The sequence below is a fragment of the Stenella coeruleoalba genome (genome assembly GCF_951394435.1).
Source record: "Stenella coeruleoalba genome assembly, chromosome: 2".
NCBI classification, from domain to species: Eukaryota; Metazoa; Chordata; class Mammalia; order Artiodactyla; family Delphinidae; genus Stenella; species Stenella coeruleoalba.
The window spans coordinates 92,227,638-92,254,591 of NC_137147.1; the positions used below are offsets into that span (position 1 = coordinate 92,227,638).

Sequence of the window (26,954 nt, forward strand, 5' to 3'; positions counted from 1 at the left end):
CTCCATCCTTTTGAAACACACTCTTTCCTTAGCTCCCATTTTACATGTTCTGCTTTCCCGCCTACCTCTTTGGTAGCTTCTTTTTCGTCTTCCATTATGCTCATTCCTTTCTTCCCAGCCATTAAATAGTGAGACTTCTTTAGAATCAGGCATAGGCCATCTTCTCTTCTTTCTCAATCCACCTTCCCTGAGCAATCTCATCTAAGACCACAGCTCCAATTAACATCTGTAGGCCAAATGTATATCTCCAGCTCAGATTGCTCCTCTGAGCCCTAAACTCATATATTTAAATCCATATATTTGATTGCCTATGTGATATCTTCACCTGGTCTTTCTAAGGCCCCTCACGTGGACCTTGTCAAGCCCACCTTGTGACCTTTCTCCAGGGTTCCTTATCTCAGTGAATGGCACCACTATCCATCCAGTTGTGAAAAGTGGGAGAAACCTAAGAGTCTAGTCTATCGCATCACTCCCACCCTAAATCCAAAGTACCATCATCTCTCAACTGGACGGTAGCAAAAGCCTAGCAACTTTGTCTCCCCACATCTACTCTGCCACCACCCGAATCATACACTTTTTCCAGGACCCTATTTACCAACTTTAAAAATACTGTAGGCAGGAGTGAAACTTTCAAATTTAACACTTACACACACGCCATCTGTTTGAAAAACTTGCAATGGCTTCTGAATTCTCTCAGGATAAAGACAAAAATTCTGGATACAGACCATAGGACCTGTATGATCTGGCCCCCATCCCTGTCTCTAGTCACATGTTCATCTCTATCCTCCAAGTGTTCCATGCGCTACACTGGCCTTCTTAAGCTTTTTGTTTGTTTGTTTGTTTTTACCTCCCCAGCCTCATTCCTACCATAGAGCCTTTGCCTATGGCGTGCCTTTTGTCTAGCTTGTTCTTTCCCTTCATACTCCTCCACTACATACTCCTGTGAGTCAATGTTCTTTTTCTTCAGAGCACTTATCTCAGTTTGAGATTATATACTCATCACTACAATTATTTAAGATTAATGTGTCTCTCTCCTACCAGACTCAAAACCACATGAGTGAAGAGATCGCACTTTTTTTGTTCACATTCTTAACTGCAAATAAGTAAGCAGCATAGTGCCTGCCACATAGTAGGTACTCAATAAATAACTGTTTAATGAATGAATTTATTTATTAAGTACCTGCTATGTTTTAGGCAATGTGCATATGTCCTTTTCACCTATTATCTCACTAAGGCTTAAAACAAGCCAAAAAATTAGGTACTATTATCCTTAGTTCACTAATAATGAAACTCAGGATTAAAGAATTTAAATAACTTGCCTGAGATTTATTTTTTTGTCTTGTCTTGTAAGCGTCAGAGCCAAACTTAGAACCCAGATATATCTAATTCTAAGGCTCTTGCTCTTAACCACTATTTTTAAAGCTATATGAAATAGTCCATTAATTCATTAATTCACTGACTCATTCAAACAATGTGTGTTTAAGACTGTGACTCATTCAGAGTCCAAACAGGAAACAGATGACACATTGATCAAGGATAATTAGAGAAAGGTTTATTTATAAAGGGACTCTTTACAAAAGTGTGAGTGGGTGTATCAGAGGTACAGAAGTAAAAGGTTAATGCAGTAACCAAGGACTTGGTAGCAATCAAGATGTTTCTCTATCTACACCAGAAGGGTAGGATGAGGGAAAGGGGTGGTTATTAGACCCTAAGGAGGAAGTTGTGTAAAGTCTGCAGCCTTTAGAGGAAGAGTGACTTTATGTTGAGGGACCCAGCCAGCTTGAAGGTAGGCAGTCTGGGGGAATAAATACCTTGACCTCAATCCTCTTCCTTTGATCTCTTCCCAGGGACCCCCAATGATAGGACCAAAGTTCAAGGAAACCTATTAGTGTAAACCATACAAGTCAGCCTCCCAAGGCAGACAAAGAGTGTGAAATGGTGAGAGTAGATCTGGAGGGGCAAATGGAAGACATCCAGCACAAAAACCTACTATGCACCAAGATGGTGCTGACTTCTATGGACGCCTTAAATGAATAAGACTTCTGACTTGTACCCTCAGAAACAGGACTTTCTCCTCTCTCGAGGTAAAGGAAAACCATACCAGGGAGGCATGGCCTAGCTGTTAATGTATATTAGACCCTCATAAATTATAGATTTGTAAAGTAAACCATGTTTGTGTCAACTATACTCCTTGCACAATCCTTAATGGCAGGTATAACTAGAGTAATAATACAGAAAGAATAGTTAATAATTTGTTTTGGGTAACTTTCCTAAGATCTAGGTGTTCACCTAGAACTAGTTCCCCAAATTAGATGTCTCATGACTTAGGGGTTCTGACACACTCATTTGTTCAACTCTGACATTGACGAAACCAACGATTCCTCTGCCTGCCGTTATTCTAGTTGAACTTTCTATTAACGTTTGTGCCTAGACTAAAGTCAATGTAGGCACGCTCTGCTTTACAGATATCTGCCTCATGAAGATCCCCTGCCAGTGACCATCAAGGTCACATCACAAAAGAGGGTGATGCCCCACTTCTCCCTGCCGAGATACAAGAGCAGTACATTTTCCCAACTCTCAGCCTATGGAGCAGACAATGTGCTCTGAATTGATGCCGAAAGAAGGGAGACGCAGGGAAGGAAAGAAAATAGCATTTGTCAAGCATCCTCTTCCATGTGCATTGCCTCACTGAGCCTTTACAGTGACTCTCTAATGTACTCATTCTTATCCCCATATTAAAGCAGAGAAAACTAAAACTTAGGAAGTTTAAGTAACCGAGGTTTAACATTCTCCAGCTGGTAAACAAATTTAAACCCAGATCTGTCCAATCCAAGTTCTGTGAACTATCTGTTACACTTTTTTGGAGGGAGACCTGTCCAACTTACCACTCCACTTTCTTCTACGTAGGAGCATTTTCCCACAGAGGCAACATTGTGAAGGAAAGCTTGACCCCTGAGGGGCTCTCGGCAGCTGTCCTAGCATAACAATGCTATAGCTGAACCATACTTCCGAATTAGTCATTCCAAACAAGATCACACAAAGGCAAACAAAAGTTTGGGCTACAGCCCACTCCTAGGATGATGCACCCCCCCATTTCTCTAATGATAGGGAGCAAACCAAGAAGGTCCTTCACATCAGAGGACCTCCAAGAAATCTCCCCTTCATTAAATGGAAAGACTAAAGGGGGAAGGTAAAGACAGGTTAACGTATAAGCCTAGCACTCTTTTTCTCAGTACAAGATGCAAATAAGGAAATAGATGATCATAGGTTTATTCCCCTGACTAAAGAGGAAAAGCATCTGGTGAAAACATTATGAAACCAGATTCATCCCCAGATAAAACTGTATATACAGCCTCATTTCTAGGGATTTCTCAAGTCCTTACAATGGCAATGCCCCAAGCAGCAAGAGCCTTGCTAACACCCACAGCTGAGAGTATTTAAGAGGAATTGGGAGGATTTCTCTACATTTGGAACACTTTTGAGTCTTTAATGAACATTTTGTTGCTGTTGAAGGAAGTCAGTTAAGAAGAACATTCCAGTTTTGATTGCACATATAGTCAATGGGCCCAAAACACATCTTAATTTGGTGTCACAATAAACAGGATTTTTAAAAAATCAAGGACTGGCAATTGAAGCCATGAGTGAAATTTGAGAGGCTTTACGAAATGGTGCTACTGTAAGCTTCCTTAGCAGGAGAGGTGCCATCTTGGGCCCTTAGAGACAAAGTAGAGACAGGAAAAGTGGCAGCAGGCAGAGGAAGAGGCACTCCCCTCCCTCCCCCAAGTCCCATCCCCACCTCCAGCATGCACAGTCTTTCCAGGACCTGCTGACGAATAGTAGAAGAAGCTCTGAAATAGACACAGAAATAACTGCAGGATCTCTAAGAAGGCTTTTCCAAAAGGATTGCTTGAACTTGGCAAACTACAAAATTAACAGCAGAGCTGGGGCTTTCTTTCATGCTCATTCTCCACTTTAAAGGCAGGCTGATTAATACATATAATGATGGGGATGATTGAGACGGGGTTAGAGAATGAGAAATTAAACAACAGGCATCATAAATAGTGCTACAATGAACATTGTGGTACATGTCTCTTTTTGAATTAATAGCCAGGACATGGAAGTAACCTAAATGTCTATCAACAGATGAATGGATAAAGAAGATGTGGCACATACATACAATGGAATATTACTCAGCCATACAAAGAAACGAAATTGAGTTATTTGTAGTGAGGTGGATGGACCTAGAGTCTGTCATACAGGGTGAACCAAGTCAGAAAGAGAAAAACAAATGCTGTATGCTAACACATATATATGGAATCTAAAAAAAAATAAAAATGGTACTGATGAACCTACTGGCAGGGCAGGAATAAAGACGTAGACATAGAGAATGGACTTGAGGACACGGGGCAGGGAGGGGGAAGCTGGGGCGAAGTGAGAGTAGCGACATACATACACTACCAAGTGTAAAATAGCTAGTGGGAAGCAGCTGCATAGCACAGGGAGATCAGCTCGGTGCTTTGCGATGACCTAGAGGGGTGGGATAGGGAGGGTGGGAAGGAGGCTCAAGTGGGAGGGGATATGGGGACATGTGTATGCATATGGCTGATTCACTTTGCTATACAACAGAAACTAACACAGTATTGTGAAGCAATTATACTCCAATAAAAATCTATCCAAAAAAAAAAAAAACAAAACAGTAGGTATCTAGCATCTGAGTAATTAAGGCCCATGCACTCTTAAGAATAAGTTCATGATGTCAGTGTTTCCGTGCAGAGTGGGGCCACACAAACTATTTCCAGAGCAGCGGTGTCTTACCCTGGTGCCCTGCACTCTGCAGTTAACCCAGAAGGGCACCTTGCACGCAATAAAAGCACCGTGCTCATCCAACCTGGAGAGCCGCAGACTGTGCTCACGCAGATCTCAGGAAGAGCTCTCCCATAACAGACCCTGGAGAGTTTTCTGTACCTGCAAAAATAACCATTCCAAAACACCAGCTGGTATTTCTCAGGACACAGCCCCTCAGGATTATCTTCTCATTGTTGAGGGAGTGTTTGCTGCCCTTCCAAGAGAGGACTCCGGTGAATTTATCTAGTTTGTTGTTAGGCGCCTCACAGACAACAATCCCTGTAAAATACAAAAACAAACATCTTTATGACTCACCTCAAACTCTCTTTAGAGGTCCACAGTACTGCTTTAGCACCCAACATACAGTACATTTTCCTTCTCTTTTGGACAGCACAGAGTTATATATACACATATGTACGTATATCCTAGGCTGTGCTAGGAAAAATCATCTGGGAGGGGTACAAAGATGGAAATCCATCAGATATTTTGAAACATAATTTTCTGCACTGTCCAAATAAGAACAGAAACCTCAAGAGCCATGGGATGTTTATTCCTCTAAAAAGAAAAAAAAATCACTAATCTCTACGTTTGGTTTGTAACAAATGATTTTTGAAAAGGTAAAGCAGGGATGATCCTAAAAGTTTTTCTTATTTCATGTCTTTTTATTTAATGTAACTTTCACACAGGTTAAGGTGGCATACTTCCAGTTTCACAACCAAAGTTAACTGGGTCTTTCTAGGCTGATAATCAGAATTTCGGGGTTCCTACTATATTCCACCCCCAAGAAACCTGGGTCTTGTTTGCCACATGTGCCTGAGAATGCGTGTGATTCCTTTCAGCTGTTCTATGCTTCTTATCTTGATTAGATTCAGAGATCTGGGGGCTCTCAGAGGCACCATATAACTTGCCCCAAACTGTCCAGAAGATGTTTCTAGTTTTTTTTAATACCAAGCCCATTCCAAACTAAGGGCATGCCCATTCTAAATCAATGAACCAATTCGTTCCATTATTTCAATAAGGAAATACACTTTTAGGGTGAGGGTTCTCTTGATAGAAAAACAAACCAGAAATAATCTTTCATGGACCCTGTCACAAAATATATCTATTAGATTCAAGTACATTTGCATTGCAAACGGTTGGGGTTAACTTTTTATAAGTTATGAGTATAAAGATTTGAAAGACAGAGAGAGAGAGGAAGAAAAAGAGAGAGGGAAGGAATGAAAAAGGAGATTGAGGGTAGATCCAAACAGGGTTCAAGCCAGCCAGGGGTAAGATTAGTGTCTACAAAATTCTCTCTTGAAAACAATAAAAATACATTTATTTAATCAGAAGCCAAAAGGGTAGATTGCAACATAAAAAGTGTCATTTGGAAAATGAAAAAAGGAAGCACATTTTCAGCATTGACTGAAGGGAAGAGAGGCCAGCCAGGCCTACAGAACCTTGTATTGCACTGTTACACCCCTAACAAACACCTCCTGAACCTAGAGCCTTCTTAGATGGGCTCCCTTCCTTAGTAGGATGATACCTTTTCCTTTTAAAACTCATGGACCGAGGTGACAGCAGCCAGTTTTCACATGGCCTGATCACTCCTAACCAACCAGATTACTAATATTCATAGACCTTGCTTGAAAAAACAAAAACAAGAGTCTGGAAGGAATGAGAGACTCGAGGGCTCCGGGCTGCTTTTCCAACTCCATCTACCTTTCTCCAGTATCATAAAAGTGTCGCTGCCTGAACACCCCCAATTGGGACACACACTGGCTTCTTCCCAGACATCCACTGCTAACTGTGAGCGTGCTGGCAGGAGGATTTGGATGAGGCTAAATAACCTGTACAATGTCACTTTTTATACGAAGGGAAGTGGCCAAGTCCTTGTTTGCTCCCATTACAGCATATATCACAGATATTGAAAAGTAAATGAAAACTGATTTCAACTGGCCCAAGTTGTTTAGACAATTACATTGTAGAAGAGAAGACTTTTTCTAAACTCTAAGAATTCAGTATCTTTTTTTCTTTTTTTTTTTTTTTTTTTTTTAAAATGGAAATGCATTTCTTTTATTTACTTATTTATTTTAGTTTACTTTTGGCTGTGTTGGGCCTTCGTTTCTGTGCGAGGGCTTTCTCAAGTTGTGGCAAGCGGGGTCCACTCTTCATCATGGTGCGCAGGCCTCTCACTATCGCGGCATCTCTTGCTGCGGAGCACAGGCTCCAGATGCGCAGGCTCAGCAGTTGTGGCTCACGGGCCTAGTCGCTCCGCGGCATGTGGGATCTTCCCAGACCAGGGCTCGAACCCGTGTCCCCTGCATTAGCAGGCAGACTCCCAACCACTGCACCACCAGGGAAGCCCCAGTATCTTTTTTTCTTGACCAATAATATACATTCCTGAATTCTGTAGAACCTTGAATTGGGTGTCACCAGCAAAACCTACATAAAATTATGGGTCGACAGCAACCCTCAAAGCTTATTCCAAATTCTTGACCCAAGACTCAATTTCTCAGGCTTCAAACTTGGCCACTAAAAAAAAAAAAAAAAAAAGTGCTTTGGGCAAAAACAACATGATACACAGTTCCTGCCAACAGGAATATAAAAAACAGGCTCATTTGATCATTTTTATTGTCGTAAGCAAAGACTGACATGGAGGCAAATACAGCCTTGAACATGTTGGCTCGCTCCTCCCTGGCCCCAAGACTCATCCACTTCTGGCCTGACACCAAGGGTGTGGTTCTAGACAGAAACAGGCAGTAAGGCCAAGGGGCTCTGCCTCAGTTTTTGGAAGCCAAACTCCAATTCAGCCCTTCTGGAAGAGTGTGGGCCCAGTGATTTAAATACATACTAAATACAGGGCCTAGTCAAAACAAAGTGGCAAGAACAAAGCCAAACTACTTTTTTTTTTAACTTTAGAAGTGCTCAACTTCCCCCTTTTAGTCCTGTTAGCACAAAACACAAGCTTCCCAATGTCTCTTCTGCCTCTTTCCAAAAGGGGTGAGCAGGTTTCTTCGAAGGGAGCACTGGATTCACGTCTATATCCCCATAACCCATCATACTGGCTCCATAATAGGATCTTAATAAATACTTGCTGGGGAAATGGATGGAAAGATGGTTTTAAAGAGAGACTGGGAGATGATATAAGTATTAGAGTAGATCTAAGATGAATGAAAGAAGTGGTATATTTCTATGGTAATATGATAAAGGGGATTGGAAGACCTAATCGCCCAGCCACAATGGGGGACTTAGGTTGTCCTAACTCTGAAGGGATACAAATAGATCTGAAAACAAGGTGGGCAACTTAAAGCACATCAGAAGGAATCAAAACTATATTCCTCTCATAAAGCAAAATAAGGACTAGAGAAAAACTGTAGGACCTTTCTTCCCTTTGCTAATTGTGTCAAAGAGTTAAGAGGCAGTAAACAGTCAGATGACAATGGATGAGAAAACAGTTTAGGAAAAATAGCATTGTTTCTCACATAATTATTCACTGAACACATGTTTAGAGAACAAAGTCATCTTTAATGAGCAAGAAAATAACTGGGAAAAAAATCATGTCAATAATGAAGTATAAATATAATGAAACTAGCTAGTCACAGTTGTTTGCTTCTCTGAAGATAACAGACGTGTAAGCAGATAGCAATTCATCCAGTTTGCAATCACACAGAAATACTCTAGGCCATACCGAACAAAATCCACAAGATTTCACTCCGAACCCTGCCGGCATTCTAAATTTAGTCAGCTGGATTGTTGGTTAATTACCATCCTAATAACCTTCTCAAACTAAAGTGTTTATCTTAAAGTGGAAATCTATAGTTTATCATGAAAATGGAATTCAGTACCCAATACTTCAAGATTTTTCCAGAGCAGTTGGCTTTATTTCTTTATGGATATTATTATTAGCAATGCTTCTTGATTATCTGCGCTACAACTCTTCCCTAAGACAATTACCTATTGAATAAGACATCCTGGGACTTCCCTGGTGGCACAATAGTTAAGAATTTGCCTGTCAATGCAGGGGACACGGGTTCGATCCCTGGTCCAAGGAGATCCCACATGCCGCAGAGCAACTAAGCCTGTGTACCACAACTACTGAGCCTGTGCTCTAGAGCTTGCGTGCCACAACTACTGATCCCACGAGCCACAACTACTGAAGCCCGCATGCCTAGAGCCCATGCTCCACAACAAGAGAAGCCACCGCAATGAGAAGTCCATGCACCACAACATACCGCAACGAAGAGTAGCCCCTGTTCGCCGCAACTAGAGAAAGCCGGCGCGCAGCAATGGAGACCCAACGCAGCCAAAAATAAATAAATAAACAGGTAAATTTAAAAATAAATAAATAAGACATCATCACTGCTGTTCAAGAGTTTCTCCAGCCAAGAGCTTCTTAGCGTTTAGAAGACTGCCCCCTACTGTTGCCCTGATGATTGTGATAAATATTTATTTTTTCTTAGAAAGACGAATGTCACCTTCCCATTTTCTAAAACCTCATTATTCTTCAACTATTAAGCCTTAGCCACCCATCATCACCACCATAATGGCCACATCAACACCAGCAGTAAAGAGTAGAGTTATTCCTCCTTGTCTTCACAAGGCATCTATGCCTTACACAGTCACATCGGCTTTGCTGTTAGGCTGTGCTTCTGTCCAGGTGAATAGGAAACATATCTGATAAGTTTAAAAAGTCACAAGATGCTAACCAAGCCTTTCTGTGTGCTTGTTTGTTTTTTTAACCAAAAAGAGATGCTTGTTTTTCTGTGTTTTAATTACACACATGCTCTTCTTTAGAAAGGCTCACAAAAACACACAAAGACTCCTGAAATAAAGAGTCAACCAAGGGGGCTTCCCTGGTGGCACAGTGGTTGAGAGTCCTCCTGCCGATGCAGGGGACACGGGTTTGTGCCCCGGTCCGGGAAGATCCCACATACCGCGGAGTGGCTAGACCCATGGCCGCTGAGCCTGTGCGTCCGGAGCCTGTGCTCCGCAATGGAAGAGGCCACAACAGTAAGAGGCCCGCGTACCGCAAAAAAAAAAAAAAAAAAAAAAAAAAAAGAGTCAACCTTTCCCTGGTTCGAAACTCAGTATTAACAGTCATACAAAATATGTAAACTTGTCATATTTGCAAAAAAACAGACCTTAGTCCAGCCAGTAACAATATGCAAAAGAGTCTTAAGCACATTTGGACAATTTACATCCGTGGCTTTCCCCAAGGCATAAGCATGACCAGTTTACAAATGTATAATTGAAACTATTTCCAGTTATTATTTGTAAATCTTGTCAATTCCTGTAAGACTTCAACATGAAAAATCAAGATCCACTCTATTTTTATACTTGTTATAATTTTAAGTCAAGTTATGTATCTTTTTTTATAAAATTCAACAGACTACATATCAATTTTTTTCTGATGTTTAAAATGTATAAAAATATTTATATGAGAACTTTTCAAATAAATGGATTTACCTACCAAAACCCACCTCTGTCTTGCATGTGCTGGTCTCTATGTTTGGCCAGCTCTCCTATGAGCTCTTCTCGGGGATCCTGACATTCAAGAGCACTGAGAACATTTGCTACTTTTTAAAAACATGATGATGTCATCTGAGTCCTGGATGGACTTGATCTCTGGAAATTCATTTTGCATTTTCAGGTTTAAAATATTCTTGAAATGTGTATCTTACCCTGATCAGGAGCTAAGCAGTCATGCTGATTCCCCTGACTCTCCCATGCTGCCTTTCTGTTTGCAGTTTAGAGCCTCTCATGCCCTTTCATAGACTAGGCTTTGCCAGCAGTCCTAGGTTCATATTCTAACTCCTCCACTTAGTAACCCTGGGACCTTGGGAAAGTTATTCAATTTATCTGGGATTCAAATTCCTTGCCCATAAGTTGGAAGTAATAATAATCTCTTCCTCCCAGGCCTGTAAGGATTTAGTAAGATAATATGTGCAATTACTTAGCATGGTGCCTGGTACATAGTGAGTACTTGTTCATGTGTAAACATCATGTGTAGGGCCTGAGAACTTTAGGACTTTTATCTAATTAAAGGCTTCTTTGGGAATGAGCTCTTGTTCAAGTCTGTCTTCTCCCGTGGGCTATAAGTGCTATGAAAGCAAGGCCTGCATCTGACCTATTAACCACTGCATCCCCAGGCTTACTAAACACTGTATCCCCTTGCCATTGTGTTAAATATACATTTAGTGGATAAATGAACAGGTGACTGAGTGAATGGATAAAAGAAAGAAAAGAATGAATGAAAGCTCATGCCATGCCTGGGCTGCTCTGGTGGCGCAGTGGTTAAGAATCCACCTGCCGATGCAGGGGACATGGGTTCAAGCCCTGGTCCGGGAAGATCCCACATGCCACGGAGCAACTAAGCCCGTGCGCCACAACTACTAAGCCTGTGCTCTAGAGCCCTCCAGCCACAACTGCTGAAGCCCGTGCGCCTAGAGCCCATGCTCCGCGACAAGAGAAGCCACTGCAACGAGAAGCCCTTGCACCGCAACCAAGAGTAGGTAGCCCCCGCTCGCCGCAACCAGAGAAAAGCCTGCATGCAGCAACGAAGACCCAACGCAGCCAAAAATAAATAGATAATTTTTTTTAAAAAAAAAGTAGTCTGAAGTGACAATCTTTAAAAAAAAAAATAAAAGCTCATGCCATGCCTAAAGAGGCCACCAACAAGACACTGTCCTTGGGTTTAAGAGCAAAAGTGGGGAGGCGGGGAGACTTACAAGAGACATCCTGGAGCCCTACCCATCTCAGTTTTGACTCTTGGTCTTGTCCCCAGTTTGGAGTTCCCAGTGGGGACTTCTCTAGTGTTAGGACTGGGAAACTCAGGTCTTCAGCTACTTAGAAGATGTGATATGTCCTTATGACACAAGGACAAAAAACTGTAGTTTGGGGTTAAGAAAGTATTTTGACAAATCTCAGAAGAAAAACCACATGGTAACTAGAAGCAAAAATAAGACCATACCCAGATCTTCCCAGAAGTCACAAGCTAAAAGATATTCTTAGCACAGACAGAAAGGGCATGCCTCACACATGTCTCATCTATTAGACCTTGCCATAGACAGGCAGGGCATTTCCAAGTGTACACAGTGCTGATATCATACTTTTAATTTAAGCTAAAAGATGCAATATCTGGTTTTAATTCCCATGATTCAAGGAAATCTTTTTTTAGTCACCAGAAGAAAATTTGAAATCTACTGATACCCCATTATGACAAAGGTTAACAGAGGAGACATAAAAGAGGGGATAGAAGAAGACTGGAGGAGTAAAAGGATCAAAAGAACCTTGATAATACATGTGAAGATGTGTTATAATTCTACATACTTTGTATTGCATCTTGTCCTTAGGGGTGCTTAATGAATAAACTTAATAAACTAATTAATAGAGAGAGAGTGATGAAAACAGAAAAGATAAAAAATAACAGAAAAAGAGACAATGTGGGTAGAGGAGATAAGTAAACTAAAATAAAGAGTGAAAGAGGAAGATGTAAAGAGAATAGTTAGAAATAATGCAAAAACAGAGGAAAGAAAAATGGTGAAATGGGGTCATTAGAGGAATGTGTGTATATAGTATATGGTGTGTGAATGTGTGTGTCACAGAGGCAGGGAGAGACTGAACTTAAAACTAGGGCTTGGAGAAAAGGAAATGAAGGAAAAGTTGAAGGTTATAAGAAAGCAAAAGCAATTGTGGGAAGGATTTGGGGTTTGTTAACTGTTCCAACTCTTTCAAAAACTTTTCCACATCTTGCATCACTCTCTTCGTCTTTAAATTTGGCTGCCAACAGGGGAAATCTAATTTGTATATTGGATCTAATTTACAGTATTTCCCCCTAATCCCTCCGTTCATTTTCAAATGCTTTCTTGGAAACATCATATATATATATATATTATTTTTTTTTTTTTTTTTTTTTGCGGTACGCGGGCCTCTCACTGTTGTGGCCTCTCCCGTTGCGGAGCACAGGCTCCAGACACGCAGGCTCAGTGGCCATGGCTCACGGGCCCAGCCGCTCCGCGGCATGTGGGATCTTCCCAGACCGGGGCACGAACCCGTGTCCCCTGCATCCGCAGGCAGACTCTCAACCACTGCGCCACCAGGGAAGCCCAAGAAATCATATTTTAATATGGCTAAACCCACGGAACATCAAATTGCCTTGAACTTTAAGGTAGATTGAAATTCAACCCAAGATTTAAGAATGAAAGAGTAACTTTAGCAGAAATCTGGTATTTAGCCCAGAAGCGTACTAGCCTCAAAAATTTGGTATTACGTGTTCTCTGAAAAGTGACCACAATTTACGTATAAATGAGAGAAAAGAGAGGCCTGTGTTGCCTTTATTTGGGAAAACGATTATATGTTGGAGATTTGGTGAATTATCTGTGCTATGTGAACAGGCCACAACTATTAAGTAATAATTATTAATACACTTTTAAAATAAAGTTTATGAAGCATTAACAAAAGACTATTTATATATATATGCAAATCCTCTGACCTCTCAGGACCTGTTATCCCATCTGTGATAAAGGAATTATTTTAGGTATTTTCCTGTTTCAGCCCAAGCAGCACCACGTGTATTGGTTTAAATTTGGGATTTTTGTGTTAAATTGTGTTTGGAGGAAAGATTCTGAAGACAAGACATTGTAAAACCACCAGATGACCCCTCTCCTAGCCACTGCCCTCCAGCAGAAGGGGACCCAACACCCTTGCTTTGTCTTACAAGTTCCCATCAGGAAGCCTCCTCCTCACCCCATCGTTTCACACTCCACTCTCAATCCCTTACCTTAGGCCACTCCTTTGCTCTATCAAGTCTCTCTGCGGCCTGAGGCTGATCCTTTCCCCCGTTCTCTGGCACCTGTGACCATTTATTCATGCATTCAGCAAGTATTTTTTGAGCTTTGTTCTAGGGACTTGGCATATATCAGTGAGCAAAACGAAGATCCCTGTGCAGCTTACATGGCAGCAGGTAGCGATCGACAATAATAATAAACAGAAAATAAGCAGTTTGTAGAGGAGGCCAGATGGTGATAAGTGCTATGAGAAGAAGAAGTCAAGCAGGGAAGGGGGGACTAAGACTATAAGGAGTCATGCTGAGAAGGAGGATTCTTGGCCCCATTCCTGCAGTTCCAAGTAAGAAGTCTACCTAGGGCTTCCCTGGTGGCGCAGTGGTTGAGAGTCTGCCTGCCGATGCAGGGGACACGGGTTCGTGCCCCAGTCCGGGAGGATCCCACATGCCGCGGAGCGGCTGGGCCTGTGAGCTATGGCCGCTGAGCCTGCGCGTCCGGAGCGCCTGTGCTCCGCAACGGGAGAGGCCACAACAGTGAGAGGCCCGCGTACCGCCAAAAAAAAAAAAAAAAAAAAAAAAAAAGTCTACCTAATCCAGCCTGGCCCTTTATACACTACCCTGGAACTGACCTATGGTCAGAGGATGCGTGTGGTAGAGACAGTACTCAACAAATATCCATACTCGTTATTTCCCAGCCTCCCTTGCAGTTAGGTCAGGCCCATGTGACCCACGCTGGCCAACGAAACGTGAGAGGAAGAGCAGTTGAAAGTCAGTTTGTCTCTTTCATCTCATCCTTACTGTGACGTGCTCACCTTAAAGGCAATTAGTCTAGGCATCACGGCTACAAGATGAAGAAGGCCACCCAACCTGCATCAGATGTGACATGAGGAAGAAATAAACTTCAACTGTTTATGTCACTACGATTTCAGGGTTGTTTGTAACTGAGTCATAGTGTAGGCTATCTGTACCAGTATCTGTGGAAGAAAATGAACTGGTAATTATAACATCATTTTCTTCTTTTTGATGGTAAAGTAAGCAAAAAGCCATGAATTTTTACCTCCTTATAAACTGACAGAGGTGTAAAGGTACAATCCTGCCAGGAAAGAAATGAGTAAATTACATTTAGCTTTTGCCCTTTTAGGACTCCATAAATATTCTATGACATATTTTAAGAAAGTATTTTGATTCATGAGCACAATTTACTTTTCTTGGATTCATGTAACAGTAACATTTCATTGAAAAAATTACTTAGTAGAAAATGTGTAATTTGTTTTAATCTAATCAAAATATTTCTTGGGCCATTCAGTTTCCTGGTTATTCCCTTGACTTAAATCTCACACTGGAGGAACAATTTGTTTTCTATAAACGTTTTCTATAACACCACTCATTTAAGAAAGACTAAAATATTAACAGAATCAGAGGGAGTTTACAAGCAAATGCAAAGCACAGGCAGTATAAACTCTAAGCTGTCCACTGAGAAACTTTAAAATTAAATTTGCCTGTGCTCTAACTCATGGGATCATGCTAAGACCCTTGTCCACATTTTCCTTTAGTGGACTCCAAAGAAAACATTTTGAAAGATAGCCTGAAACTCATAAATATTTGTTAATAAATAAAACCAGTCTATATGGAAATACTGATATTCAAGGCCAGACCTATAAGTGTGTAAAGCAAGAAACCACTGAGGGGCGCCCGAAAGACCCAAAGATTCTCCCACAGTCTGTCAGGGTGCCTAGAATCCTACCATTAATGGCTCTCTGCTTTGACTCGAAGGATTCTGTTTATCTGCAACAGCTTTAACAGAAAAGAAAAACACAGCTGGAGTAGAACAGGCAAGAGAGACCATGCTGAGGAGCAGGGGACTGGGTTGAATGATGCGAAGATGCTGATAGCAAAACCATGGTCTAAAATAAAGGGCAACAGCTGACCAACTGATTAATAAATCAGAATATTCTTCTAGAACACCTGCTATCTTTAAGACATTACACCAGGCACTCTGAAGGACACAGAAATATATGAGGCAGGATTACTGTCTTCATGAAGTCTGCAGTCTAGTGTTTGGCCTTTGTTGTGGAGCCAGAGAATGGATGGCTGGTTAAAGCTAGAAATATGAGTGTGGCCTGTATTCATCCTCAGCATGTCTGCATAAGGCTCCAAGGAAATCTAGGTCAGGTAAGTGAAGAGTATTGTGGGACTAGAGAGAACGAGATCTAGAGAAGAGGAAACAAGGATGAAAGGAACGATGAACTGATAAAGCCATTCTCCCCTTGGAGAGTAAAAGAGTAAAACACTTTTACTCTTTAGTGTGAGAAGAGATTACAGGCTTTGATGCCTGGAGAATTTTATGTCTTTCCACCAAATAAAAAGAAACATAAATTGAATTTCATATAATTAGTTTGTTACATTGCTTTGTTACAAAAGCTTTTTGAGATTTTTGTTTGTCAGTTTTAAACACTTACCATCAAACTTTGCAAGTCTGCTAATATCTGCTCCAAGTTCTGAGGTAACTGATAGCGCATGGCGCACTTTAAGGTTCGTTTCCCTGTGAAATTAATTGACACGGCATGAACTTTTAAATGGAACAGCCCAACAGCATCTTACACAAAGCCATCAGGGACACTTCAGCAATCTCAGCACATGCAAAATCCAACACTCCCTCTCCCTCTGAATGTCATTCACACCTCCCACACTACCTCGGGAAAATGGACAGGGCTTTGCAGGCTCCTAAGAGCTGGCATTCCACCCACGGCACATCTGTGTAACAACAGAGTAATCTGTTTTGCTATTTGAAAAAACAGAGGATGTAATAAATATGCTTTCATTCAAACCTACTTAGACATCATGCATGAGTTACAAAACACATTAGGAATGGGAACACAGTTGCCAAATAAAGGAGGCCAGTATCACTCCAGAGTCTGCTATCTATGTAGGAGTTTTACTTGTAAGAGATGGTCATGGCTAATTTCACAGTAGCTGAAATTCAAATGGGAAAAGGAATACAGCTTTCTTTTTCTTGGAGAGTCAAGCCAAGAATCCCATAAGTCTAGAATCACACAACTAGACAAGAACTAAGTAGATCACAGTGAGCTGGTCATCTTCTTCCAGGCAAGACCACATATACACTGGACAGATGGCTCTCTGGTATTCGTGAAATGATCAGCAGTGAAGATTCTATGACCATCACTAAAGTCTTGTGTTTAAAGAGTTTGCAATGCCAGTTTCCTCACTGAGTTCAACCTAATTCTCTTCTACCGTAACTTAAGATCATCTGTCAGAGTTCTACCTTTATGGGATGTTTAGTAGTGGGCTAATTCAGTCAACAAATATTGATTGAATATATACCATAGTCACTCATGAACCTCAATGCAGCCACTAAAGGTTACTGTCCTCTTGCAGGAAACAAGTGGTAGGTAAAAAAGCAAATATTGCCTTTTAGAAGCACATGCCAAACCATGAAATAATTGAATTTAGAGAACTGAGCAGGTACCTGAGACTGCATTTAATCTAAACTTCCCATGAGTGAGCTTCACAATCATGTTACGACAATATATACCCAACCCAAGGAATGCCCATTGGTGAAACACCTTTCTGCATGAAATATTAAGTTGACTGTATAATTGAAATGTCTTTGTTTGAAAGTAACCTTATTGATCTAAATCTATCAATTCGTAGGAGGCAGAGATGTGTAGGGATTGAAATAGTCAAGAATAACTTCATAATTGAGGCAGATATTGAGCTGGGCTTGATGGAAAAGAGTGAGACAGTGGTGTTGAGGTTAAAGGACCGAAATGAGTTGGGTCATTTAAACGACTTTTCAAATAATTGAAACAGTCAGTCACACCAGCTGGACCAGACAGCCCTCGTTCCATGACCATAAATCCCGTCACTCATCAAAGTTCATCATCATCATGTTAAGTTACTTCCTCAGGATTCTCTGTACCAGCTCACTTCCACCTTCAGATGTGGAAGCTAAAGGGGAAGAATAATCACACATAGACCTTACTGATAAAAAAAAAATTTCTTTTCCAAAACTCCTGATTACTACCTTCATACTCTTCCTTAATCTGCCTCAATATCTTGATAAACTTCAAAATGATTTTCAGCATAAGAAACAATACAGAAAGATCCTTTGTACCCTTTACTCAATTTCCCCTCTGGTACCATCTTGCAAAACTATATCACAATATCATGAGCAGGATACTGACATTGACAGTCAAGATCCAGAACATTCCAATCACCACAAGGATTCCTTCAGTCTCCCTTTATGGACACACTCACTTCCCTGCCTCCTGAAACCCATCTTTAACTCCCAGCCATCCCTAATCTGCTGTCCACTACTCTAATTTTATAGTGATGTTATATAAATGAAATAATACAGTATGTGACCCTTTGGGATTGGCTTTTGTCCACTCAAAATGATTCTGCGAAGATTCATCCAGGTTGTCGCGTGTATCAACAGTTCATTCCTTTTTATTGCTCAGTAATATTGCATGATATGGATATACCACAGTTTGTTCAACCACTCACCTGCTGAAGAACATATAAGTTGTTTCTAGTGTTTGGATATTACAAATAAAGCTGCCCCAAACATTTGTATATAAGTTTTTGTGTAAACATATGTCATTCCTCTGGGATAAATGTCTGGGAATGACACTGCTGGGTGATATGGTAGTTACATGTTTAGTATTTTAAGAAACTGCCAAACTGTTTTCCAGAGCGATTGTAGCATTTTACATTCCCATCAGCAATGTGTGAGTGACCCTGTTTCCCAACATCCTTGCCAGCATTTAGAGTTCTCACTATTTTTTCTTTTAGTTATTCTGATAGGTGGGAAGTGATATATCATTGTGGTTCTAATTTTAATATCCTTAATGGCTAATGTTGTTGAACATCTTTTCGTGTGCTTATTTGCCATCTGTACATCATCTTTAATGAAATGTCCCTTCATGTCATTTGCCAATTTTCTAACTGGATTGTTTAGTTTTTTTACTGTGGGGTTTTGAGGATTTTTAATATTTTCAAGATACAAGTCCTTTGCCAGGTAGATAGGTTGCAAATATTTTCTCCTAGTCTGTAGCTTATTTTTTCACCCTCTTAACAGGGTCTTTTGCACAGAAAAAAATTTTAATTTGATGAATTCCAGTTTGTCAAATTTTCCTTTTATGTATTACGCTTTTGGGATCAAATCTAAGAACTCTTTGACTAGCCCTAAATCTTGAAGATTTTCTACTATGTTTTTCTCTAAAGGTTTTATAGTTTTGTTTGGTTTTGTTTTTTTGTGGTACGCGGGCCTCTCACTGTTGTGGCCTCTCCCGTTGCGGAGCACAGGCTCCAGACGCTCAGGCTCAGCGGCCATGGCTCACAGGCCCAGCCACTCCGCAGCATGTGGGATCTTCCCGGACCGGGGCACGAACCCGTGTCCCCTGCATCGGCAGGCGGACTCTCAACCACTGCGCCACCAGAGAAGCCCCTATAGTTTTATATTTTACATTTGAATTCAGTTTCCTTAATAGCTACAGGGCTATTCAAATTATCCATTTCATATTGGATGGGATCTGATAGTTTGTTTTCCGATGAAGTGGTCCATTTTATCTACTTTGTTAAATTAATGTATATAGAGTGGTTTGTAGTATTTCCATATCCTTTTGATGACTTCAGGATCTGTCATAATATCCCCTGGTTCATTCATGATATTGTTAACTTGGGTCTTCTCTCTTTTTTTCTTTCCCTGTCTTCTTAAAAGTTTGTTTATTTTATTGATGTTTTCAAAGAACTAGCTCTCTGTTTCATTGACTTTTCTCTATTGTTTTTCTATTTTCAAATTCATTGGTTTCCACTCTTTATCTCCTCCCTTTTGCTTGATTTGAGTTTATTTTGCTATTTTCTAGGTTCATGAGATGGAAGATTAGATCATTGATTGGAGGCTTTTTCTCTTTTCAAGTGTATACATATATGGCTATAAATTTCCCTCTTAGCAATATTTTAGCTTCTGCCCAGACCAAGGGTAAGATCATACAGGCTGAACTCTATTTGGATAGCTCAATACAGCATTTATTTTGAAAGCAGTGGCTAAAACCATGGGCTCTTTTGTCAGCTGCCAGGTTTGAGTCCTGGCTTCACTCTCTAGAAGTTTGGGACAAATTCTTTCATCTCTCTAAGCCTTCATTTTCTCACCTGTACAACAGGGCTTATATAGTACCTACGTTAGGATTAAATGATGACATTCATCTAAAGCACACATATAGTATCTTTAAAATGTAAGCATTCAATAAATATTTTGATGTCAGACAGACAAACTGAATCCACTGAAACAGAATTACTATACAGTCCATAACTAAATTCCAAATTAGCATCCATGTCAAAACTGCATCCTACTCCATTTCTCTCTTATCTCTCTACATCTTCATTTGACCCAGTTCCAAAAGTTGCCTTCTAAAGTAACATCAGTCCTCTTTCTTCAAGGGATCTTTTCCCAGCCGCTCCGCGGCATGTGGGATCCTCCCGGACTGGGGCACGAACCCATGTCCCCTGCATTGGCAGGCAGACTCTCAATCACTCCGCCACCAGGGAAGCCCTCTTCAAGGGATCTTGATTGTCACTCCTCTCATTTTCCTTAGACAATCACTTGAAATTAAAAACAAACAAACAAACAGAAAACCCTTCCAGGGAATCTCAGTGAAAAGTCCCTGTGCAAAGCTATTTACGTATATATGTTTAGCTCGCTGTTTCTGAAAGAAATAAATTTAAGAGAAAAAACAGAGGTTTCACAAGATCTGCAAAGTAATTAGCAAATGGACTTTGCAATTTAGAGTCTTATTTCTTCCAAGAAAATAAAATGAAGCATTAGGGCCTTTTTAGATTTTTTTTTGATTGAAATAGAGTTGATTTACAATATTTCAGGTGTACAGAAAAGTTCTTCAGTTATATATATATATATATATATATATATATACACACACACACATATATATATTCTTTTTCAGATTCTTTTCCATTATAGGTTATTACAAGATATTGAATGTAGTTCCCTGTGTTATAATGTAGGTCCTTGTTGTTGTTTATCTATTTTATATATAGTAGTGTGTACCTGTTCATCTCAAATTCCTAATTTATCCCTCCCCCCTTCCCTTTGGTAACCATAAATTTGTTTTCTATGTCTGTGAGTCTATGCTTTGAAATAAGTTCCTTTGTATGATTTTTTTTTAGATTCCACGTATAAGCGATATCTTATGGTACTTGTCTTTGTCTGACTTACTTCACTTAGTATGATAATCTCTAGGTCCATCCATGTTGCTACAAATGGCATTATTTTGTTCTTTTTTATGGCTGAGTAATATTCCATTGTATACATATACCACATCTAAGAATAAGGTTTAAGGTAGGTTCTGTTTCTAAAGCTATTACTCTTTTTTTTTTTTAACATCTTTATTGGAGTATAACTGCTTTACAATGGTGTGTTAGTTTCTGCTTTATAACAAAGTGAATCAGTTATACATATACATATATCCCCATATCTCTTCCCTCTTGCATCTCCCTCCCTCCCACCCTCCCTATCCCACCCCTCTAGGTGGTCACAAAGCACCGAACTGATCTCCCTGTGCTATGTGCCTGTCTAAAGCTATTACTCTTAAATAAATTGAAAACCAATATAAATAATTATTTTGACCTTAATAACTTACCCATCAAGCTCAGCAGTTTCAATATAACAGAGGCCATGTGGCTCACTACTTGATAGGAGAAGCAGATCAGCCTATTTTGAAAAACCAGGATAAAGAATACTTGAAAAGGGAAGATTGATTGAAAGCCTTCTACATTGTATCATCCCTCCACTACTAATGAGCCATTAGAACCTTAGAAAAAAAGTGAGAGGTGAAGTTCTGTTCCACCTCTCTACCATATGCCCTGAATCAAAGCCACCCTCCACTTCCTTGTTCCTGGTTTGCATGCCCTTGACCATCAGAACATAAGCAAGGGGAGAGATAGCATATAAAGTAATAGGCACTTTATTTTTTTAATAGAAATGTTTAAATTTTTATATATTTCTATATAAAATGTATATATCTCATAGAAACACATAAAATTCTATTTTCTTTCTTTGATAATTACTAATGGGAAATATAAAACTTTCCCCAATAAATAAGATAACTGGAAATACTTATATGCACATACTTTAATTCCGTGGTTATCAGTTAAGAGCTGAGGCAGGGAAAGAAGATGGGGAAAGACAAAAGTAAAGCAGGATGGAGGAAACTGAAAACAATAGAAAAAATAAGAGAGGCAAGGAAATTTTTAAAAGAGAAAAGGATTAAAGGAAAAAGATTAAAACATAAGCAAGAGAAAATAAAAAGATGGTGGCATGTAAGAAAAGGGAAAGAGAAGAAAAGCAGGGGCTAAGCAAGAGGGCAGGATAGAATAGAAAACATGGTAAACAGAAAACATTCAGAGGTGGGAAGCTGGTCTTTCACAGAGATAAATTATTCTATTCGGCCATCCATTTGTGTTTTGGAAATGACCCATCACAATTCAGTTTTAGAATTCTGGTAGCTTTCTACATTGGGAAATTGTTTATTTGAAATTTCAAAACTGATTTTTAAATGAGGGTTTTTATGAAATTCTGAAGGTTTTACATGTCTAAAAAGAACTGACTAAAATTCTAGCAATTTATTTTGACATATTAGCCTAAAAATTTTTTAGCTCTGTCTAAATGTACAACTGGCATTCCAAAACTGTAAACGTTTCTTATCTTTGTTTTTTAAATATTTGAATTGTTCCATTCTCAAACCTTGGTGGTTAAATTTAGAATCAATCCACTGATTTCATTGTCTCAAGCTTTTAAATTTTCACCTCAAAAATAGGCGTGGTGTAGGTGCATGTGGGGGGGAGGGGGTATAGTTTTGTCTAAGTTGTAATAAAACAGAACTAAAAAGCAACTCAGTGACAACCCCTAATCGAATAAATGGGTTTGCACTATCAAGGCTCCGCCTCAGCTCTGGATGAAAAAGCCAGAGACGCCTGTCAAGGCAGAAGTTATTTATTTTCTGACTTCTCACAATGTGACCTGAGCAAACCTGCTCTGAAGAGAACATGTGAAGAGTGTATGCCACTCTTGAGCCAAAAATTACCCATCCTGAGTTTAAAGTGGAAAAATGTTATGAAAATTTACCTTGATTTTATTTCTCACATTTAAATTTCAATGAATAAAGGCACAAGGCACAATAGCAGTAGAGCTTCATGCTCTTCGGCCTATGGGTCTCTTCCCCAAGTTTAACAGGATCATTTCAAAAATAATCCACAATTCTCTAATTCTATCATCTGTGATTGAAATAGTTGTGAAGTTTAGAGAAAGATATCCATTTGTACCTAGAGTTACTTTTCTTCAAAACTCTGCCTAGTAAGAATCATTACTTTTTTCTTGTTACAGTTTAATTTTGAGCTCAGCTGCCTCAAGACATATTTTTGATAAACAAAGGGAGGAATTGTTGGCCACAGTTGGCTCAGAACATGTGACTGAGTCACCACTGCCACCTTCTGACCAGATTCTTTCCTAAGCAGTGACTCAACTTCCTAGAAGCATGAACTGAGAACTGTAAACCCCACGGGTTCTGAGCTAACTCTTCCTGTTCTAACCCCTGGGGACCTGGGACTTCTACCTTCCTGTCTTCTACCTTCCCCGCCTCCTCCTGTCACCTCCATTGTCACCTTTCTCTATGTCCTCTGAACCTTCCTCCTGTTTTCCCACTCCCTGATCTCTGTCCTGCCTCCCCTCATTCTTCCTCTGTTCTCCCTGCCCCACTGCTGAGCCTTGGTCTTTCCTTTTGCTAACTTCTCCCTTCAAGTTTTTTAAATTCATTAGTTGAGGAGGAAGTGTGAAGGGGCAGAACCATAGGGGCATCCAGTGGAATAAGTGACCAGCTCACTCATCATCATGCTGTCCTATTTCCACGTGCACTCAGCAGTCATTCTGGAAAGGAAGGGCAAGAGAGCTGTAGTAACAGCCCTGTTAGTCCTGGGTTGCCCTTTGGTCAGAGGTTCTGGGAAGGGAGTGGAGCAACACAAGGGTGGTCTTCGGGCCCAACAAACCCCATGACTCTGTGAGCCTCAAGTCAGTCCTCTTTAAGCTGATCCCTTTAGTATCTCTCAGGGACCCAATTCCTAGTCGATCCAGAAACTGGTGTTTGAGCTGTAGGTGTTTATAATACCAGTAGCCAAAATTTGGTGGGGATTTACTATGTGTCTGGCACTGTGCCAATAGCCTTACATGCAATATTTTATTTAACTCAAAGAAGTCCTAAGTGTACGTCTTGTTATCTCCACTTTACAGATAAACAAAGTGAGACTCAGAGAGGTTCAGTAACTTGTTTGCGGCCACATAGTAAGTAGGGCACCAGGATGTGAATCTAGGCAATCTAAGGCATTTACTGCCAGGAGTACTAAATTAAATAAAAGCTTCTTACCTTCAAGAATTTTATAGTTTAGTAAAGGCAGAATATGACAAGGGTTCTAAGTGTCTTATTAACAAAGTGCTGTGGGAGGAATGCAAATGAGAAAGGGAGTACGTCGGGTTGGTAGTTGAGGAAGGGCCTAATGGAATATTCTGGATGGAATGGAGGGCAGGTCTCCGCAGGCAGAGGCGTTAGCAGGAATGCAGCACGGGGAAGGGAAGGTGTGATTATTGGAACTCACGGGGGGTCCAGGCAGCAGTTAATTCCAACCATACCCATCTTCCTTAGACCCCCATTTGTACTTTCTGCTGTCAATTACTGGTGCCTTTTCCCCACGCCCTTCCAGGAAAGGCTCAGCTATGTCTCCCAAGAATTAAGGAATGTTTTTCAACACAATGTTTCTTCTCCCACCTTCCACAGGTAACAGAAAGCCCAAGCAGGGGCTTCACGGAAACCTGAAAAAAATATACCAGCCAGAGGAACCTTGAAAACCTTGAACATCTTTGAGTTCTAGGCGCCAATGACACTGGACTCCTAGATTTACTAGGCATGATTAATGTTTGTTGAACTAAAGAACAAATGAAGCAAAACCTCAAGTGATTATAACACCTGAAAGCTGTAGAGTTCTCTAAGGGTTTACAAAACACTCTCACATAATTGCATCACTTTATTCTCTCAACAGCCCCATTAGGGGATAATATTGTTCCCGTTGTGTGTATAAGAAACCTGGGAAGGTAATTTCTGGTCTCACAAGCACTAGATGAGCTAAATTAACCCATGTAATGCCCATACCCTTTACAAAGTCATGGTGAAAGTTTCATCACATCTAATACAGGATCCCAAGACTCCAAGCAATATAAGGCCATACTCATGGCCACATGGAGGTTAAAGGGCAAAGCTAGAACTCGGAACTCTGATCCCCAAATGTATGCTCTTTCCACTGGTTGGCTACAAAATCACCGGAATACAACTATGAAAAACAGACAGCATCTCACTTCGTTGATGTTCAAAAACCAAAACTACAATGGTAAAAGAATATTGGGATTCGATTCATGACATGATGGAAAGATAAATTTGTAGAATTAATTGGAACACCATATTTGGATCTCCCTTCATTTTTTTTAAGCCATTCTCACATGTGGAATTCTTCTTTATTTTCTTTATCATCTACAAAATTATCTTTTCTTTTATTCTTTTACAGTGCAAAAATAAGAATACAAAATGGCTCATGCAGTATGAGTATACTTATGGAAAAATATGTTGATGTGGACAAAAGTCAGAATGAAGTCATAAAACTGAAAATGGGTAAGATTATAGTTAATGTTTTCATTTAAAATTTAAATTTCAGATCCAGCAAATGCATGTTGAATGTCTCACATATTTTTAAAAAAGGGAGATTTATTTCAGCAATTAGAGTAAAACAAGTAACTCTGATTTGAAGCTATAAAACTTAAAATAACTAAAAAAGGCAATTCAACCACAAAATGGCCTCCCCGGAAGGATGTCCAAAAACAGTGCTGAAAAAGACTGGAGAAAATGCCCTGATGATGGGTCAACAGAAAGCCAAAGCCTGCTCATGGTCAGCACTGGAGGTTAGGTTAAACTAGCCCTTTCATTTCTTAAGGTGAAATTTTCAGTTCTGTAACAGAAGAACGTCTTTGTTTTAAAGCAAAAATTTACTGTTGTAAACACTGAAAACATGAGGGCCTTTTTGTGGAGGGGATGGTGGGTGGACTGTTTTTCAAATAAGCTGAACAATTAAATTCATATGATGTTCAAATACGCTCATGTCCAGTAAGAGGTTTATTTCTACCACCAGATGAGAAAAGCCAAACAAGACAAGAGCACTGCTGTCAAGTAAAGGAGGAAGGTAGGCCTGGCTCCCAGGGTCCAGGCTCTGGCAGTATCAAGAACTCTGCAGTGTGTTTTTCTCACACAGTTTACTTAATTCTTCTAATGGAAGTCAATCTCATTGTGATAACTGAATTATGCTCTACGTTTTTTTTTTCTTGGTCCCGCAGTAAAAATAGGAGCTCTGGAAATTCAGCTCAAAAGTGTTTTAGAGTTTTTTTAAAAAAGGTAAGGGGCAGTTTTCCTTATTGGGAAAACAAAGGTGAGTAACTTCTGAACATGCCAGCTAACTGGTCATCTCAGGCAAGCTCCTTTCCTTCCTTAAAATGTCCTGATATGGTGACATAAATCCAGTTCGAAGTTCTAAGTTTGGACAGCTAGAGGTTATGCGTCAGAATTGGGTGCAACATTCTCTGGCCACTTCACCTCCATCATCCAAGCCTAGAGGCCCTGACTCTGGAAGCCCAGTCGCAAGGTAATCAGGACCAACTTTTCCAGTGGAGGCAGGAGCAGCGTATGGTAAAGGGAGGGGTTAAAACCCCTGGCTCTCCTATTGACAAGCTATCTGATGGCACTGTGCCTCCATTTTCTTGTCTGTAAAATGGGAACAATAATAGTACATAACCTGCCGTCATTGGGATAATGTGAGGATTAAATGAGTTAAGTCATATAAAGAGCTTGTAATATTGTCTGTCACGTGGCACACAGGCAATAAAGGCGAGCTATTATTATCATGATTTTCATGATCTGGTTTCCCAAGATGTACCTCTGTGCAGTAACTCCGAAGGGAGTCTCTTTTAGAGACCTCTGATTGTTGCTCCCCAAATGTAAGCTCTCTGACAGCCCCTGCCAACTGATGCCAGGGAATAGGAAGTTATATTAGCACTTCTAAGTGATTACAGCAGTTCACCCACAGAAACATTTATGTGTCCTCAAAAACAGTTTCATAGGTGCCGCGTAGCTGCACATGGATAAACTTTGAACAAAGTGACCTAATCAAGAGGCACTGTGGTGTTTTGGCGTTTGAAGGAATCCCTTCCTCACTTATCCAA

At 40.3% G+C, this 26,954-nt stretch overlaps 1 protein-coding gene across 4 annotated transcripts in view; it reads right to left on the bottom strand.

The window, feature by feature from the left end:
- ATP8B4 (ATPase phospholipid transporting 8B4 (putative)) overlaps positions 1–26,954 on the bottom strand; it is a 258,761-nt gene that overhangs the window by 107,316 nt on the left and 124,491 nt on the right. For all 4 annotated transcript variants that reach the window (XM_079914504.1, XM_079914503.1, XM_079914502.1 and 1 more), the window contains 3 exons: positions 21,289–21,359; positions 16,069–16,151; positions 4,966–5,124 (listed from right to left, as the gene is read on the bottom strand). In XM_079914504.1, the coding sequence (XP_079770630.1) occupies positions 4,966–5,124; positions 16,069–16,151; positions 21,289–21,359 (313 nt within the window). The remainder of the gene's footprint in view (positions 1–4,965; positions 5,125–16,068; positions 16,152–21,288; positions 21,360–26,954) is intronic.